General features: G+C 38.6%; 1 protein-coding gene across 1 annotated transcript; it reads left to right on the top strand.

The window, feature by feature from the left end:
* Nucleotides 1-211: 211 nt before the first annotated feature.
* Nucleotides 212-20,028, top strand: LOC115435310 (fucolectin-5). The gene is made up of 6 exons (XM_030157631.1): nucleotides 212-295; nucleotides 746-810; nucleotides 6,734-7,019; nucleotides 13,529-13,683; nucleotides 15,538-15,817; nucleotides 19,547-20,028. The coding sequence occupies exons 2-6, from the start codon at nucleotides 750-752 to the stop codon at nucleotides 19,704-19,706; spliced, it is 942 nt and encodes a 313-aa protein (XP_030013491.1). The 5' UTR covers nucleotides 212-295; nucleotides 746-749; the 3' UTR covers nucleotides 19,707-20,028.

Here is a 20,028-nt window from a genome sequence, read left to right as displayed (position 1 = left end):
AGCTACAATACTTGCGAGGGGTGGGGTTTGATGTACCTGACACCACTTGTTTAAAATATTCTCGAAGAAACCATTTACTTGGCACAGGGGAAAACAGGCCCAGCATGAGAGTTTTGTGTCATGATCTTTGCTATTAAAAAAAAAAAACTTCACCCCCTCCTCATCCATTTGGTTTCTTCCAGAAACTTAAAAACCCCCTAAACCCAGGGACCAACTGGCCAGAACATCTGTGAGACGAATAGAAGGTTAGTGCCTGCACTCTTGTACACCATCCATCGTCACTTTCATATTTCAGGTAAGTCCTGAACATCGTACTACATGTTGAGTTGATGATGTTCCTGATCTTATACTTGCAGGGCTGACCAAAATATAAATATTAGCAAAAATATCACAAGAAATAATTAATTCTCATGTTTAACAAAACCACATCAATAGTTATTTTAAAAAAAGAGGAGTAATAAAGAGGGTCTTCATTACAGTAACATTTCAGTTCTTTATTGCATTAAAACAGCATAGGTTTTTATCAGCAAGTTAAACTGCAACTCTCCAAATTTCTGTCTCCCATTGTGCTTAGCCTTTCACTCATACAAAAGCACAGTTGTCCAATTATACTGCTAACTTTTAGATCGGATATGTTAAATATCAGTCAATGCATTCAATAAATATCTTTTGATTCACAATAATAATGCAGAATGAAAATTCAAATTATGTTTATTCTAATCAGTCACAACCTTTTCTCATGTAGAACGATGAAGCTCATGGAAGTTGGCCTTTTGCTCTTCCTCCTAAGGAAATGTTCCAGTGATTATCGTAAGTATGACATCAGATTACTTGTTAATGTGTTTAATTATTAATGATAAATGGAGGCATACACTACCTTTCTAGACCACTTGAGGAAAGTGAATCCCAGTCCATGTGGAATGTGATATAGTATCAGCATTACAGTTTGACAAAGGCTTTTTTTTTTTTTTTTTTTTTTTTAATTTTATTCGAATTGTAATAAGAGGCATTTAAAGTTGTTTCTGTGCAGTGTGTTGCAAATTGCAGTGCTGAAATGGTCCAGTGGCATATTCTGGGTGACTAACGTAAAGTTGGCCGTAGATTGGTAGATTGGCAGATTCTAACTTTGGCTGTCAAGAGTGAACAAACGAAAGGACCACAAAGCACATATGTTACCTTGTTGTAATCTTGGTTATGCTGGCAAAACACTACAACATCATTTCAGCTGAAATGACCTGCATTTCATTATATCAAAAAGCAATTGCTTTCTTCAGCAGGACCGTTGTGCACGGACCACTTAGGGACCGTCTACAAAGTGCTCAAATGCAAATAGTGGGAAATAAGCTTTTGCTAAAGGAGGGACATTTTAATTGTTTCTTGCTCAATAGCTCCACCCACAAAAGGAGAGGAGCCTCCATATTCACAGACCATGATAAGGACACCTCCTCCTTCCTACTACAACACTCAGTTTAGGGAAATATACTTTTGCTAAAGAAGGAGGAACTTTTTAAATGTTTCTTGGTCAATAGCTCTGCCCACAATAGGGGAGGAGCTTCCATAATAACAGACCATGATAAGGACACCTCCCCCTTCCTACTACAATGCTCAGTTTAGGGAAATATACTTTTGCTAAAGAAAGGGGAACTTTTAAAATATTTCCTTTTTAATAGCTCCGCCCACAAAAGGGGAGGAGCCTCCAAACTTGCAGCCCACGAGAAGGACACCTCCCCCTTCATACTACAACTCTCAATTTAGGGAAATATACATTTGCAATTGAAGGAGGAACTTTTAAAATATTTATTTTTTAATAGCTCCACCCACAAAGGGGGAGGAGCCTCCATACTCACAGCCCATGACAAGGACACCGTCCCTTTCATACTACAACTCTCAGTTTAAGTAAATATACTTTTGCGAAAGGAGGAACTATTTAAATGTTTCTTGCTCAATAGCTCTGCCCACAAAGGAGGAGGACCCTGCATACTCAAACCCCATGACAAGGACACCTCCCCCTTCCTACTACAACTCTCAGTTTAGGAAAATATACTTTTGCAATTGAAGGAGGAACTTTTAAAATATTTCTTTTTTAATAGCTCCACCGACAAAGAGGCAGAAGCCTCTATAATCACAGCCTCCCCCTTCCTGCTACAACAGAAAATTCTTAAAATGGAGGCTCCTGCACCTTTGTGGGCGGAGCTATTAAAAAATATTTGAAAACTTCCTCCTTCTTTAGCAAAAGTATATTTCCTAAGAGTCGTAGTCGTAGTAGAAAGAGGGAAGTGTCCTTTTCATGGGCTGTGAGTATGGAGGTTCCTCCCCTTTTGTGGGCGGAGCTATTGAAAATGAAATATTTAAAAAGTTCATCCTTCATTTGGATATTTCCCTAAACTGAGAGGTGTAGTAGGATGGGGTAAACATTGTTGTCATGGGCTGTGAGTATGGAGGCTCCTCCCCCTTTGCGGGTGGAGCCATTGAGCAAGAAATATTCAAAAACTTTTTCCTTCATTAGAAAAATTTTATTTCTATAAACTGAGTGTTGTAGTTGGAAGGGGGAGCTGTTCTTGTCATGCACTGCGAGTATACAGGCTCCTCCCTCCTTGTGGGCGGAGCTATTGAAAAATAATTATTTAAAAAGTTCCTCCATTAGCAAAAGAATATTTCTCTAAACTGAGTGTTGTAGTATGAAGGGGGTAGTGTTCTTGTCATAGAGTTTCAGTATGCAGGCTCCTCTCCCCTTGTGGACAGAGATATTAAAAAAGAAACATTTTAAGAGTTCCTCCTTCAATTGCAAAAGTATATTTTCTTAAACTGAGAGTTGTAGTATGAAAGGGGCGGGGTTCTTGTCATGGGCTGTGAGTATGCAGGCTCCTCCCCCTTTGTGGGTGGAGCCATTAAAAAAGAAATATTTAAAAAGTTCCTCCTTCAATAGCAAAAGTATTTTTGTATAAACTGTGTTGTAGTAGGAAGGGGGAGGTGTCCTTGTCATGGGGTTTGAGTATGCAGGGTCCTCCTCCCTTGTGGGTGGAGCAAGAAACATTTAAATAGTTCCTCCTTATTTAGCAAAAATATATTTCCTTAAACTGACAGTTGTAGTAGGAAGGGGGAGCCGTCCTTGTCGTGGTCTGTGATTATGGAAGCTCCTCCCCCTTTGTGGGCAGAGTTATTGAGCAAGAAACATTTAAAAAGTGCATTCTTCCTTAGCAAAAGTATACTTCTCTAAACTGAGTGTTGTAGTATGAAGGGGGCAGTGTTCTTGTCATGGAGTTTCAGTATGCAGGCTCCTTCTCCCTTGTGGGCGGAGATATTGAAAAAGAAACCTTTTCAAAGTTCCTCCTTCAATTGCAAAATTATATTTCTTTAAACTGAGAGTTGAAGTATGAAAGGGATGGTGTCCTTGTCATGAGCTGTGAGTATGCAGGCTCCTCCCCCTTTGTCGGCGGAGCTATTAAAAAAGAAATATTTAAAAAGTTCCTCCTTCAATAGCAAAAGTATATTTCTTTAAACTGAGTGTTGTAGTAGGAAGGGGGAGGTGTCCTTGTCATGGTCTGTGAATATGAAGGCTCCTCTCCCCTTGTGGGCCTAGCTGTTGAGTACAAAATAATAATAAAATGTCCTTCCTTCAGCAAAAGCTTATTTCCCACTATCTTCAGTTTAAAGTTTTTTCTTTTTGTCAACACAATCTAATGGTACTTCCTGTTTTGACAGACCTAAAAATAAAAGCATTTCATGAAATAACTTCAATTAAAGCGTTTTCTCTTAATAATTATCAGCTTTGTTATGACTCTCTTTTACTAATAACAATCATGTGAAATATCTGAAAAATAAAGAAATATATTATTTTAATATAAACTTAAACCAAAATGAATTGCCTGGATTTCTCTAAACTCAAATAAATTAGTCTCAAAAATAACGCTAAGGCTGCAGGGAAGCGAAATGAAGAGTGAATGCTGAATGACAGATGAATGTGAAAGCTGAATGGACAGTGAATGTATAGAGCCCAGAGAATAAAAGTTAGTTCTAACCTGATTTTTTTTATATGTACAGTCTAAGTTACCTGATTGTTTGATTATTTGTTTTTTGGATTTAAAATCTTATTTTAACAGTTTTTTTTTTTATTAGAATTTTTTTTATAAGAGATATAATATACCACAAATACTGGACTGGATTGGACTTGGTTCTTCATATGACCTGACTTAGTGTAGGTTTGTTTAAAATAAAAAAAAAGGTGTTGGTTTTGAATGATAATAAAAACCTATGTGTGATACTTTGGTTGCATTTAATTTTAATGCTGGGAAGAGCTATTTTGATGTTAACCATATACCAGAAATTCAATACCTTCGATACCTGCAGATGTTACCGGCCATGGAAGGTTAATGCAGTTTTTCTTTCACTATTAAGCCTATCTGACCAATCGTAGGCTCTAGTGCCCCGTTTCCACTACGTGGTATCGGCTCGGCTCGGCTCGACACGGCTCTGCCTTTTTTGCGTTTCCATTATGAAAAAGGACCTGGAATCTGGTATCCGGTACTACTTTTTTTGGTATCACCTCCGCCAAGGTTCCAGGACTGGGGACCAGATACTAAAACGTGATGTATAAACACTGCAGACCACTGATTGGTCAGAGAGTTGTCTCTGTGACCCGCCGTTTTACAAAAAACAGATGCAGAAGTGGACAGTAAATACCACGGTACATTAATTCACATGATAACAGCCCAAAACTACACCATGGTCGGTCGAGGAGAATCAGTCTTTGTTGGCCTACGTAAAAATTCAGACGAGACAAGACGCAACAAGAGAGTTTATCAGCGACTCTCTGAACAGATGACACGGAAGTAACGTGCCGCATCTCTATGACGACCAGGTACTATAAAGTCAGTAGTATCTTGTAATGGAAATGGTCTCCAGGAATACCGAGTCGAGCTGAGCCGAGTTGAGCTGGTTCCACGTACTGGAAATGCGGCATGAATGCTTTGCTTTAGGCTACACTCCTGATCAAAATTTTAAAACCAGTTGAAAATTGCAAGAATTCACATTTTGCATTGTTGGATCTTAAAAAGGTTCCAAGTAGAGTTTCAATAAAAAGAGAGGCCGATGCACAAATGTCTAAATCTACAGTCAACTGAATGTCCACTGGGGGTTGATTCCAAACATGAGTCAATCCCCATAGACCCCCATGTTAAAAAGCTGAAATAAATAAGTTTACGGTGTGTTACAAACAATAGTTTGGTGTCGATACTTCATTTCCTCCTCCAACACAATTATATATGGGTGAATTTTGAAATAACTCACTTGTTCAGATTCCAAAAACTAAAAAGGAATATAATAAGTAATTAAGGGAGTAACCACTGTGACTGACAGGTGAGTCTCATCAGTATCTTCTGTACCAAGTCAGACATTCAGAGCTCTTGTGTAGTGAATAACTTTTTTTTTTTTTTTTTTTTTTTAATTATTCTAGGAACAATAGTGGAGTCTGTCATGAAGTTTATAACTGCCATAACTTGGCTATATTAGCTGATGTTAGCATCAATTACCTCACCCCCTGAAGGGGAGGCAAGGGGTATTGTTTTGGGTTTGGTTTGGTTTGTTTGTTTGTTTGTTTGACTGTTAACATTCTAACAGCAAAACTATTGGTTTATAATTTGCCAGTGACCCAGAATAGATCTCATTACATTTTGGGAACAGTAGGTCAAAGTTAAATTTTTTATGAATTTTTAAAATCTTTTTTTTTTTTTTTTTACCCATTTACTTATAATGGGTGAAATTTCAAATGTCTGTAGCAGCAAAACTATTGGATGAATTCATACCAAGTTTGGTTTCTAGTTTGCCAGTGACTCAGAATAGATGTCATTACATTTTTGGAAAAACTAGGTCAAAGTAAAAAAAAAATTATGAATTTTTTAAAAATCCCCCCCCCCATTTACTTATAACAGGCGAAATTCCACATGTCTATAAAAACATCAATATAGTTTCAATTTACTTCAAACTTGACACATATATAGAGGCAACTGATATGCTGACATCAGCACATGCATAGAGATGATGACATCAGCTGGATCCATGCCAAAATAAGCTATGATACGTGCGAGGAGCGGGATCTGTTGTGCCTGGCACCACTTTTTTTATTGGATTTGTGGTCTGCCAACTAGCCTGCTAATTGGCTCAGCAGCTGATTTAAAAAAAACTGTTTCTGCTACTTTATTAAGCAGCTGAAATGACTTGATGGTGGGTATTATCGTCCACTTTTTTATATATTTTTTGGCATCATGTTGGACCAGGGCCTGTGGAGTCAGAATGTTCTACCCATGCTATGTAGCTTTCCTCCAGGTCCTATGGTTTCCCCTGCCATTAAAAACATGTATGCTATGTTAATCATCCTGTCAGCGCCCTTGACTACGGTACTGGCAAAGATCTGGCAAAGATCTCCAGGTGCATACATTAGTAACCAACTTGTGTGCTTAGATGGATTAAATGCAACCTTTGTATACTAGGAGCAACTAATGGACATATAGTCACCAATATACTGAAAGACGTACACGCTAAAATCTTCTACATTACAGAAACTCCTCACTATCTTAATGTTTGAAATTTCAATCTCAGTGTTTCACTGAATCCGTTTCACTGAATGTGTTCAGTGGTCTGATATTTCCAGGCTTTTGAAGCATCCCATCTTTGCATTTACATATGTAAAAATTATGTCCTAAATTTAGAAACTGAATTTCAAATGTTTCATTCATAGAAAATGTGGCCTTGCGTGGCAAAGCGACCCAGTCTGACCGCTATGAACACATGTTTGGAGCTGCTTATAATGCCATCGATGGGAACCGAAACTCTGTATTTGCGGCTGATTCCTGTACCCACACTGATGAACAGACCAACCCCTGGTGGAGGGTGGACCTGCTGGACTCCTACATCATCACCTCCATTAAAATCACTAACAGAGGAGACTGCTGTCCTGAAAGGCTCAACGGGGTGCAGATCCATGTTGGAAACTCTTTAGAAGACAATGGTTTAAGAAACCCAATGTGAGAGAAAAATATTTGCAGATAGATATTGTTGAACTTTCTTAAAAATCTTTGCATTGATATAAAAGGCAGCTAAGAATTGTATAATAACAATAATACACTAATCAGCCATAACATTCTGACCACTGTTATGACACTGATAGGCAAAGTGTTATAACTTTTGATAACTATTGATTATGTCATTGCAACAGGACCTGTCAGTGGGTGGGATGTATTAGGTAGCAAGTATGTACACCTTTGAAGATGATGTTAGAAACAGCAAAAATGGTGAGACTTTGAGTAGTGAGAAATTGTAATGTCCAAATCACTGGGTCAGAGTATCTTCAGATCTTGTTGTTAGTTCCCAAGTAAAGTGGTTATAACTGACCAAAAATGGTCAAAATGGTCAAAATAACAATAACCAGATCTCAACCAATCAAGCATCTATGGAAGCAGAATATTATTACCACCTGTCTAATATTGTGTAGGAAACCCTTTTTCCACAAAAACAGCTTTGACCTAAGTCCTAGACTCAACCAGACCTCTGAATATGTGCTGTGGTATCTGGACCAAGATGTTAGAAGCAGATCCCTGAAGTCCTGGAATTATAGGTGGGGTCTCCATGGATTGGATTTATTTGTCCAGCACAACTCACAGAAGCTGAATTGGCCTGAGATTGGAATGTCCTTTCTCAGTCAATTTTTAGTTGGTACTATCTACTGCTGACCAGGAACACCCAACAAGACCTTCAGTTGTGGAGATGCTCTGACCTAGCCATCACCGTTACAATATGGGCCTCGTCAAAGTCACTCAATTCCTCATATCCATCATTTTGCTGCTTACCACACATCACCTTCAAGGACTGAATGTTCACTTGCTGCTTAATATGTTCCATCTCAGTGAAAGGGACCATTGTAATCTTCTTCTTCTTCTTCTTGATCGCTCTAAATGGACATCCCAGTCTCTGTGATGAAAGCTGCCATCCGGTGAAGGTCCTCCAAGGCACTGTAGAGTTTCTGTTTTAGAGTGGTCTCCTGTGTCCACAGTTTTTGCCTTAGGACGTAATACTTGGTACAGTATTCTAGCAGGTGCTCTGTTGTCCGTCTTCGAGTCTGGTATGGGCACTGGTCCGTCTGGCCAGTCCCAAGTTTGTTGTGTAGGTGTTGACTGTGCCTGTTGTGACCCGTGTGTAGTCTTAAAATAATTACTTGCTCCTGTCATACCAGCAGATAGTATGGGTCATGTTTTCAGTGTTGAGGGTGCTGAAGATTCCACTTTTTGCATTGCTTAGTTTTGATGATTGTTTTTGCTTCCTGAAATGAAGTAGCTTTGTCTTCCTGCTCTAGTCTAGATCCTGTCTTTGCCAATGTATCAGCAATGTTGTTGCTATGTATGTTGCAGTGTGATGGAATCCATTGAATCACGACTGTGTGATCTTGACTAAGCGAGGTAAGGGCAGTAGATAAACTGTTCATTTTTTTCTTCCGAGATGTTTCTAGGGCTTGTAGGACAGATTGCGCATCAGTAAGGAGAACAACATTTATTGAGGACTTGCAGCTGACGTCACTGGTCATGTGATTGTTGTTTACACTGCCATATTCGTAGGCACGCTATCTGGATCCAGAAAGTCAGAACTCTCGTTGCTTTATATTGTTTTTCTTTGGACTCATGTTTGCATGTTTTGTTATTTGCGAGCATGTCTGCTTGCGATAAAGGCACCATAGATGGGTTTCAATGTTTACTAACAACAGTGATGCATGTGCAATTCTGAGGCAAAAACACGAGTACCAGCCACCTCAAGGCTCTCCCCCGGAACTTGTGAACGAGCTGATATGTTAGCTCTAAAACAGTCCATTAACTGTCTCTGTCCAAAAGCCGATCCCATCTTCTCTTTCACGGCCGCATAATTTGACTTGACTGCATCAGGAAGGCTGTCCCATAGTAGAAAAGCAGACTTGTACAGACGGGTGGGGAGTATTCTCACCAGCTATCTGCTGAATTCACCGGTGTCACCTGCTGTAGGTCCAACTGCCACTTCAGTCGAGGAAACTCTGGCTGCCATCACCGTCAAAGGGAGCAGGTAGATCCACAATCACTCTTTCTCTATAGGGTGATAGGCCAGGGGAAGCCCTCCTGGTGGGTTTAAAGGGGTAAAGGTGAGTTTTCTGGTCCATCAATCACAGTAGCACCATGGTCATTGGTCATTTGGTTCCATTGACAGTGTGGGCAGGTGCCAAATCCTGCTGGAAAATGAAATCAGCATCTCCATAAAGCTTGTCAGCAGAAGGAAGCATGAAGTGCTCTAAACTTTCCTAGTAGATGGCTGCGTTGACTGTGGACTTTAGAAAACACAGTGGACAAACACCAGCAGATACCATGGCACAACAAACCAGCACTGACTGTGGAAACTTCATACTGGACTTCAACGTGGATTCTGTACCTCTCCGCTCTTCCTCTAGACTCTGGGACCTTGATTTCCAAATGACATGGAAAATTGACTTTGATCTGAAAAGAGGACTTTGGACTTTCCACAGGTCAGTGATGATGGAGCTTGTTTTTTTTCCCCCAAAAACCATATTCAATTCTCTGGGCAATGTACGTGACTTGATCTTCAGTGGAGTAGTATTGTCTGAAGCCTGCTTGCTCAGGGGTGAAGATATTGTTTTTCTCCAGGTGCCATATAAGTCCTGCATTTATCATGCACTCCATTACTTTTCCAGTGCAGCTGGTGAGGCTGATTGGTCTGTAGTTTTCCACATTGGCTCAGTCCTTGCCTTTCTGATGTACTGGAACCATATTTGCTTTGTGCCAGGATTGAGAAACATGGCCTGTTGTCCAGCTGTTGTTAAAAAGGTCAAGAAGTCTGTTGACTCCAAGGTGCTGTAACATCTCATTTGTAACTTTGCCTGGGCCAGGAGACTTCTTTTGTTGTAGTGACTTTAGTGCATCATCTAGTTCACATGTATTGAATGTCTTATTTCTGTGGTGTTCCGGAGTTTCTGTAGTGTTCTCTATATTCCTTTTTTCTTCACAGACTTCCCACCTTCTGTTTTCAGGAATATCGAGATTACATATTTCTTCATAGGCATTAATGAAACAATTTGCTGCTCTTCTTCCCATCATCACTTGTTGATCTTTATCATGATGGTGGTTGTTCTTGTGTCCTCATCATTCATTGGCTTTGCCAGTTTCCATACTTTATTCCCATTTCTATCCAGGTTGAGGTTTTTGGTTTTCTTCCTCCAGCTGTTTCTGGCAGCTTGCATACAAGTTCTGTTAAGTTTCGCACAAGCTGCTTTATGGTTAATGTTATTTTCAGTGGTTGGGTTTGCCTCCACCTCTTCTCTAGCCTTAGCCACCTCGCCTTCCAGTTCTTGTATTTCCTCAATTCAGCATGGCTTGTAGTTCTTACAAGCACCTCTTGGGATAGTTTCAATTGTGGCTCATAGAATGGCTTTGTTGAGGCTGTTTGTGGCTTGGTTAATGTTCTGATCATTAACTATAATTCCCTTGTTATATTTGTCTGTCAGCTGTGAAAATTCCTCCCACTTAGTTTTTCCATAGTTCCATCTAGGGAATGTTTTTTGATCTGATGATCTATAATGTTGGTCAATTTCTAATTTAACTGGTCTGTGATCTCACCCTCCAAGTTGTTTTAGTACCCATCTCTTAGTCTTCTGTCATCTGTTGAGAAGGCAAGGTCTGGGTTTGAGGTGGATATTCATCTGCGTTAAAAGAAGGTTGGTGGGTCTTCTATTTAAGAGAACCATTTTATTGTCTATCTTCCACTCTTACTGCTACTTCCTCTCCGGTTTGTCTCCGCATATCCACAACAGGTTGAGTGGCTGTTAAAGTCTCCAACAACCAAGCAGTTTTCAGTGGATACGTGTAGGTGCTGTAAGGTCAGGTCTTTGTCTGCTGGACAGTACAAATTATATATGGTGATGGTTGAGATATTCATTGTGATTTGGATGCCATGTATTTCAGCTTGTTGGTTGGTTTCAACAGACAGGTGTTTGGCAGGGATATCATTTTTTGTGAGGATAAAAACATCTCGCTTGTGTCTTCCCTCCCTGTCCATTCAAAAATTCGGTACCCTCTTATAGTAAATGTGTGATTTGGATTCAGGTGGGTTTCCTGAATACAAGCCACATCTATCTTCTCTGTGTAAAGTCTCTTGGTAAAGGAGATATTTTTTTTCCTGTAGATGCCCCCAGTGTTCCACTGTAGAACATTTAGGGTTCTGGTCTCACCCTCTGATGCTGTTGTTTTCTGGCCAGTTGCCAGTCGCCAGTGACCATTGTCGTCGATGCCTGGCTCCTCGCATCGGGACGAGGTGGAGGCCCCCTTGTGGCATGGGGCCCAGTACTCCACCTGCCTGGTGGGACCTCACAGGCGCAACACCATCATGATGAGTGCATGTTGTTTCCATTCCCTCAGCATGATGTGTCACATGCGCATTTGAGCCCAGTGTATCCAACTTCGGTGTTGGTTTTCTTGTCTGGGTTTTTCTTCTCGTAGGTGATTTGCCTTCCAAGACTGCAGATCATCATCCACCCTTTTGAATTTATTATAAACTATATCCTGGGGTGGGGTGGGGGGTGTTGTCATGACTGTTGACCCGATTTTGGATTCCTTCACTCAATCTGTAGAATCTGTATTGTGATGAAATTGTCATTATCATTTCTATTTCTCCTGTCAGTGGTCACATTGTTATGGCTGATAGGTGTTTATATACAGTACAGGCCAAAAGTCTGGACACACCTTCTCATTCTTCGCATTTTCTTTATTTTCATGACTATTTTCATTGTAGATTCTCACTGAAGGCATCAAAACTATGAATGAACACATGTGGAATTATGTACTTAACAAAAAAGTGTGAAATAACTGAAAACATCTCTTATATTCTAGTTTCTTCAAAGTAGCCACCCTTAGCTCTGATGACTGCCTTGCACACTCTTGGCATTCTCTTGATGAGCATCAAGAGGTAGTCACCTGAAATGGTTTCCACTTCATAGCTGTGCCTTGTCAGGGTTACTTAGTGGAATTTCTTGCCTTATTGATGGGGTTGGGACCATCAGTTGTGTTGTGCAGAAGTCAGGTTGATGCACAGCTGACAGCCCTATTGGACAACTGTTAGAATGCATATTATGGCGAGAACCAATCAGCTAAGTAAAGAGAAACGAGTGGCCATCATTACTTTAAGAAATGAAGGTCAGTCAGTCTAGAAAATTTCAAAAACTTTGAATGTGTCCCCAAGTGCAGTCGCAAAAACCATCAAGTGCTCCAACGAAACTGGCTCACATGAGGACCGCCCCAGGAAAGGAAGACCAAGAGTCACCTCTGATGCTGAAGATAAGTTCATCTGAGTCACCAGCCTCAGAAATCGCAAATTAACAGCAGCTCAGATTAGAGACCAGATGAATGCCACACAGAGCTCTAGCAGCAGACACATCTCTACAACAACTGTTAAGAGGAGACTGCGTGAATCAGGTCTTCATGGTCAAATAGCTGCTAGGAAACCACTGCTCAGGAGAGGCAACAAACACAAGAGATTTATTTGGGCCAAGAAACCCAAGGAATGGACATTAGACCAGTGGAAATCTGTGCTTTGGTCTGATGAGTCCAAATTTGAGATCTTTGGATCCAACCGCCGTGTCTTTGTGCGACGCAGAAAAGGTGAACGGATGGATGCTACATGCCTGGTTCCCACCGTGAAGCATGGAGGGGGAGGTGTGATGGTGTGGGGGTGCTTTGCTGGTGACGCTGTTGGGGATTTATTCAAGATTGAAGGCAACCTGAATCAGCATGGCTACCACAGCATCCTGAAGTGACATGCCATTCCATCCGGTTTGCGTTTAGTTGGACCATCATTTATGTTTCAACAGGACAATGACCCCAAACACACCTCCAGGCTGTGTGAGGGATATTTGACCAAGAAGGAGAGTGATGGAGTGCTGCGCCAGATGACCTGGCCTCCACAGTCACCGGACCTGAACCCAATCAAGATGGTTTGGGGTGAGCTGGACCGCAGAGTGAAGGCAAAAGGGCCAACAAGTGCTAAGCATCTCTGGGAACTTCTTCAAGACTGTTAGGAAACCATTTCAGGTGACTACCTCTTGAAGCTCATCAAGAGAATGCCAAGAGTGTGCAAAACAGTCATCAGAGCTAAGGGTGGCTACTTTGAAGAAACTAGAATATAAGATATGTTTTCAGTTATTTCACACTTTTTTGTTAAGTACATAATTCCACATGTGTTCATTCATAGTTTTGATGCCTTCAGTGAGAATCTACAATGTAAATAGTCATGAAAATAAAGAAAATGCAAAGAATGAGAAAGTGTGTCCAAACTTTTGGCCTGTACTGTATAAGCAAAATAAAAGACATTGTGACTCATTTTACAGAATCAAAACTTCAACCAGTCACAACAACCTATTACTTTAAATCTAATATTTCCCTACATTTCACAGAACTTTCTATATTAGATATGCAGCGCTGGATATACTTTGCTTTTTCCTCTCTTCTCATAGTGTTGGAACTATTGCTGCCATTGCTGCAGGCTCAACAGACACTCTGTCTTTCACCGACCATGTGGAGGGACGTCATGTGATTTTGGTTTTACCAGGAATAAACAGGTTTCTCACACTCTGTGAAGTGGAGGTCTATGGCTACCGGGCACCGACAGGTAACAATTTGAGTTTTTAAATACAGGATTAAACACAGGAGTAAGTGTTTTTTATTATCAATAGTGAACGCAATTTGTCATTACTTCGTCATTCGTAAGAGAACATCATTTGGTGGCCTTTGAAATGCCATGGTAATCCACCTAAGAAAACCAAATACCAAATATAAACCTCCCTGTAGCACTGATGGAAAAGTAGCCAAAGCCATAGCGTACACAAAAATACCTGCCAATCTATAACACAAGTTGAAATAAGCAAAATAATTTGACCTGCCCCATGAAAAGTTGGGTTATCCACCTAAACCTGACCTTGATGGTTCCATAAATCTCATTTCAATGGGGCTTTCAGTGAGGCCTGTATTATGGTTGTTTACTAAAACTAGGGTGAAATTCATTCAACTCAAATACAACAAATAATTTCCACAGATCAATTTAAAATTCCTGAATACAATTGTAGTTTCTGGTCTGTTAACAGCAGTACATAACTTCACTTTGTGCTCAGCTGTGTGGTCATGTAAATCCTTACTTTGTTTACCTTCCCCTGAATTGGACAGCTCACATAAAGGGCTGACAAATGAAACATCATGTGAGGAGGTGAGAGATGCCTCAGAAAAGCCTTATTCTACGTCAAAGGAATCCATTAAGTCCTCTTTCTTCAGCTACAGTGGGAACTGATGCTAGTTAATGCGTTAATGTTAGGTAGTGCTAAACTCAATTGTCTTCTCCTTTAATTATGATTTGTAAGTTTACTTATAAGCTTCATCACTTCCTCTCCTATTTTCTTCATATGGAAAGTAGTTGGATGAGAACTGAAAATGTTTTATGGAGTCACGGACACAGTAGTACAGCAGAGTCAATACAGAGGAATGAACAGAGGTGGATCCGGAACGGGAGATAATGTCACAACTTAACACCTAGGTTACAAAAGGCTTGAGAATTCATCTTGTGGGTATAATAAATGTACACAATTATATGACAATCCCATAGTTGCATAGCCATGTTAAGAGTGTGGCAAAATCATAAATGCATCCTAATCTATGACTACAGATATGGAAGGACTGTATACATCCTTGTAATGCTTCACTTTTGTTTTTCACAATATTCCAACTCCAATTCCCTTTTCACAAAAAATGACTTCATTCTAATTATTATTATTATTATTATTATTATTATTATTATTATTATTATTATTATTATTATTATTATTATTATTGTAATTTTGACTTCATAATCTATAATATAATAATTTTTCCATTTTGTAATATTCCTGCAAATTCTTTGAGTTTTATTTTTAAGTAATGCTATGACTTTTTTTCTCAAAAAAATTACATTATTCTTAATATCTACTATCTATTATTCTTATGTTTAGAATTTTGTTCATTAAATATTACAACAGTGAAATGTGCTAAAATCAAAATCAACTAAAATCAACTCTACCTCTAGCTTTACATTATCCAGTGGAGGTGCATTTAGACTAGTCTATAATAGATATAGATTTATAGACAAGGTTTTTGTTACCTGTTGGAAATTAATAATAATAATAATAATAATAATAATAAAAAAGCCCCCGCCCCCCAAAAAATTGCTACAAAGGTTTTAAAGATGAGTCTATATGCAACTCTATTGAAGTACAAATGAAATATGGTAATGAGTGCCAGTAAGACACTTAAACATGTTAACGTCAACATCACTGGATCCACATCATGTCTGAAAACAAAGTTAAAAGTGGGTGCATTATTTGGCAGACGAGATTTTGGGTTGTAGACATTCATTGCACCACATGCTGTTGTAGAGGATCAGTTACTTAGTTACTTAGAAAGCCCAGGTGAGTGCTGATTATGTTGTGGTGTTTTCCAGGAGAGAACCTGGCAGTTAAAGGGAAGGCCTCACAGTCATCCCTGTATCCTGGTGGCAGTCCATACAACGCCATCGATGGGAATCGTTTCAGTCGTTGGGAATTGGGCTCCTGCTCTCATACTGCTGTAGAAAATGACCCCTGGTGGCGACTTGACCTTGGCAAGACCCACAAAGTGTTTTCTGTGAAAATAACCAACAGATTTGAAGTCCCAGAGCGGCTCATTGGAGCAGAGATCCTCATTGGAAATTCTCTGGAAAATGAAGGCAACAACAATACAAGGTAACTGTAGAATTAGAAGTTTACAATTGTAACGTGAGGGTTCGTTGGTGGTTAATGGTTCATTCTTGATAAAATGAGACAGCAGGATGGAGACGGATTTCTTCTTATAACAGTGCTTTACTGTGCATCTCTTGTGACAGCCACAACACTTCCTGAAACAACAACTCACATGACCACACCAGCCAATCAGGAACCAACAGTACCTAGATTGGCAAATGTCAAGTGATTTAGAAAGGCACATTCAACAAGCCATTCTAGCTGCTTATAGACAACAAATGAAAATAATTAAATGTATAAATGTGTAAATAATAATTCTGCAACACAAATGTAAATAGTTATTTGTGCAAACACCGTCAACACATTTCTTTAACAAATACCTGAGTCAACTTATTCCCTGTAATTTACTCCACCGTTAAACCTTTCATTCCTTCAACATAAATTATTTTAACTTCTGAGCCCTACACAATGTTAAAATGTTAAATTCTACTGTACATTAATAGAAACCCTTATTTCAAGAATAAAATCATAATGTTACATGAATAAAGTCATAATTTAATCTGCAGGAAATTGTTAAAACACTAAAATTGTTAAAACACAATTAGAGCGGAATGTTTTGCTATCAGTGGTTCCCTTTCAGACACTATAACCCTAAAGTGCGGAATTCCACAAGGCAGTAGCCCCAGCCATCTGCTTTACAATATCTTTGTTAATGACATACTGTATGTTTTACGTAAGGCCTGCATGACTGTATTTGTCAGGGGTGTCAAGCTCATTTTCTTTCAGGGGCCACATTCAGCCCAATTTGATCTCCAGTGGGCTGGACCAGTAAAATAATAGCATAATAGCCTCCAAATATTTTATATGCAAAAAATAACATTAAATTATGAAAACATTTACATTTTACAAACTATCCAAACAAAAAAGATGTGAATAACCTGAAAAAACTGAAATTTCTGAAGAAAAAATAAGAAGAAATAATAAGAAGAAAAATCTGATCAATATTCTGCCTCAACTTATGATTAATACATGTGCATTACAGATCAGATCTACCAAGACACAAAACAGGCAGAATATTGTTATAATTGCACTTAATTTTCTTTAGACATTTCAGGTTGTTCATAGTTGTTCAGGTTATTGATGTTTTATCATTAAAAAATATCCAAATGTAATGTTCTTTGCAAAATCAAAGAGAAAAAAATGGTGTTGCCATTATTTATAGACATAATGTCATATTATTTTTATCACATTAAACTAAGAAGAAAATTTGGAGTCACTATTTCTAGGTTATTATACTATTATTTTCGAATTCAATGCCCTTGACAGGTAATATCTTCTGCACTTTGTAAATTCATCCCGTGGACCAGATTGGAACCTTTGGCAGGCCGGATGTTTGAGACCTGTGGTATATGTGGATGATAACACTGTACATGTTTGTGCCTCTGGCTTGGATCAGGTCAATAACATGCTACAACAGGAGTTAGTGTCTACTTGTGAGTGGGTGGTGGAGAACAGGTTCAAACTGAATGTGTTACAAACAAAGTGTATGATCTTGGGCTCTAAACATATTGTGAGAGAAGCCCCGAAGTTAAACATCTCTGCACAACCGATCATTAAAACAAGTGACAGAGATTAAACTGTTGGGGGTCACTTTAGATCAAACTATGTCATGGACGACACATATAAATAATATTGTGACTAAAATTAGTAAAAACATCTCATTAATTAGATGCAATGCCTATTTTATGTCATTTGGAACAAGAAAACTCATACTACAGTCTTTAGTTCTATGTCACTTGTACTACTGTTCCATTGTGTGGATGGGCGCTGCTAAAAAAAGACCGTGATAAGCTCCAGATAGCTCTGAATCCGTCTGCCAGACTAGTTCTGGGCTGTCTGTTTTGAACTAATGTTAATGCAATGCATCAAAGACTGTCATGGATGAAAGTCAAGGACAGATTGGCATGTAGTTCTGTGTTGTCTTTGCATAAAATCTGGACCTGACACAAACCCTTTAGCCTGTTCTCTAAACTACAGTACACCTGTAACAGACATGGGCTGAACACCAGACCAGCCTTGAATGCTACTTTTACTTTGCCTTTGCCATGAACTAATGCACTCAAAAAGATGTTTATATACCGAGCCATCTCATACTGGAATATGTTACCTCCAGAAATGATGAAGTAATCATGTTGTTTTTAAAACACATCTTAAGAAATCTGTAATCAATAATGAAACAATGCTAAATTAATGTAACTACATTTTTTTTCTTTTCTGTGTGCTTTGTAAATGTATAAATTGTGATATTGTTATATTGAGAAGTAATCATGCTGTTTGTAAAACAGATGTTAAGAAATCTGTAATCAATAATGAAACAATTAATGTAACTATGTTTTGTTTTGTTTTGTTCCTGTCTATGTGCGTTGTAAATGTAAAAATCGTAATTCTTTAATTTTGGGAATGCGCTCCAGGAAGAATAGTCTCTGCTTTGGTAGAGACTAATGGGGATCCTTAAATAAAGAAATAAAGAATGAGCAATTTGTACAAGCATTATCAGTATGATAAGTAAAATAAATATGCATGAATATATCTCAATATAAATTCAGAAATCATGTAATGTCAAATAACATAATCAAGCTAGAAAAACACACAGAGAGCGCAGGCCTTCACCAAGGGTGGCCCCCCCCCCCCCCCCCGGTCACCACCAAAACTGAATCATTTGTTCCTTGTGCCAGTATCAACATTTCCTGAAAATTTCATCAAAATTCATCCATAACTTTTCAAGTTATTTTGAACATGGACAGACAAACAAACCAACGCCAGCAAAAACATAACCTCCTTCGCTCCTTGAGGTAACAAACCTGTAGCAGTAAAAGTGTATGTATCAATTTATCAAATCCAAACAATAGCTGCTGATTTTGGCTCAGCTGGGAAAATGGATCTTATTCTCTTTATTCACCAAATATTCTCTTTATTCATATGATGAATGCTATCTTTGTTGAGATATTATACCTTCACACTGTAATAATATTCTGAACATGACTTTATATCCTAAAATGCTTTAATTTTTTTTTCACAAAGTTCCGACTTGTCACAAAATGTTTTAACTTTTTTTGTGACAGAGTGAATTTCTTCTTTTGCCATCTTTGCATTAACAAAAAAACAAACAACCAAACCCAAAAAATTCTAGTCATTCCAACTGACAACTATTTAATGTATTTTTTTTCCCATCAAATATTTTTACATGGTTCTTGTAATGTCTTGATTTTAGTGTGTGTGTGTGTGTGTGTATACACATATATATATATATATATATATATATATATATATATATATATATATATATATATATATATATATATATATATATATATATACACATGTATACAAGCTTTTTTTTGTCAATACTTACATTTTTATTCCTGTAATAATTTGACTTTGCTCTCAAAGTAATCCATCATTACACTCAATGTTTCAGTTTTTCCATGAATATTTAAGATTTAATCTGGAAATATTTTGACTCTTATCTCAAAGTATTTCAGCCTTATTCTATTTGCACTTTGAGTATTCTCTTGAAATTTTACTGCTTTGTTATTGTAACATTGGGATTTTTTCATGATCATATGACCAGCCTTTTTGCATCTTCAGTGTTGCTGTAATAAATAGCAGTTCCAACAGGACATGTGCTTTTGTGTGTTTCAGCGCTGATGTCATCTGTGTGATTGTTTTCAGGTGTGCTGTCGTTACTGAGATCCCAGGAGGTGCTACTGCTGATTTTCAGTGTGACGGGGCTCATGGAATGGATGGTCGCTACGTAAACATCATCATCCCAGGAAGAAAAGAGTGCCTGACCCTGTGTGAGGTGGAGGTGTACGGCTCTGTCCTGGATTAATTTCAAATCCTGGTTCAGTGGCAAAAGCTAATCTGTTCTGGATATTTTGATCCAAATTTAAATGATTTTTCCTTATTCAAACATGCAGATGTGAAGACCTGCAGAATCACAAATTAGTTAGATTAATGCTTATGTCACTCAATCTAAATGTCTTCAATCTTTTTGCTGGTATCTGTGACTGGATATACTTATAGACGTAAAGACGACTCTATCACCCTCTGGTGGCTAGCTGCAGAATAGCTCGTGATTGCAGCTTCCTCATGTTATTCAGTGGGACTGGGAAAAATTTCGAGTACAGTCTACTTAACTTGTCCTGAAGGTG

Source organism: Sphaeramia orbicularis, chromosome 16 (genome assembly GCF_902148855.1).
Source record: "Sphaeramia orbicularis chromosome 16, fSphaOr1.1, whole genome shotgun sequence".
Taxonomy (NCBI): domain Eukaryota; kingdom Metazoa; phylum Chordata; class Actinopteri; order Kurtiformes; family Apogonidae; genus Sphaeramia; species Sphaeramia orbicularis.
Note: the sequence above shows the minus strand (reverse complement) of the source record. Positions and strands in the feature narration are given on the sequence as shown.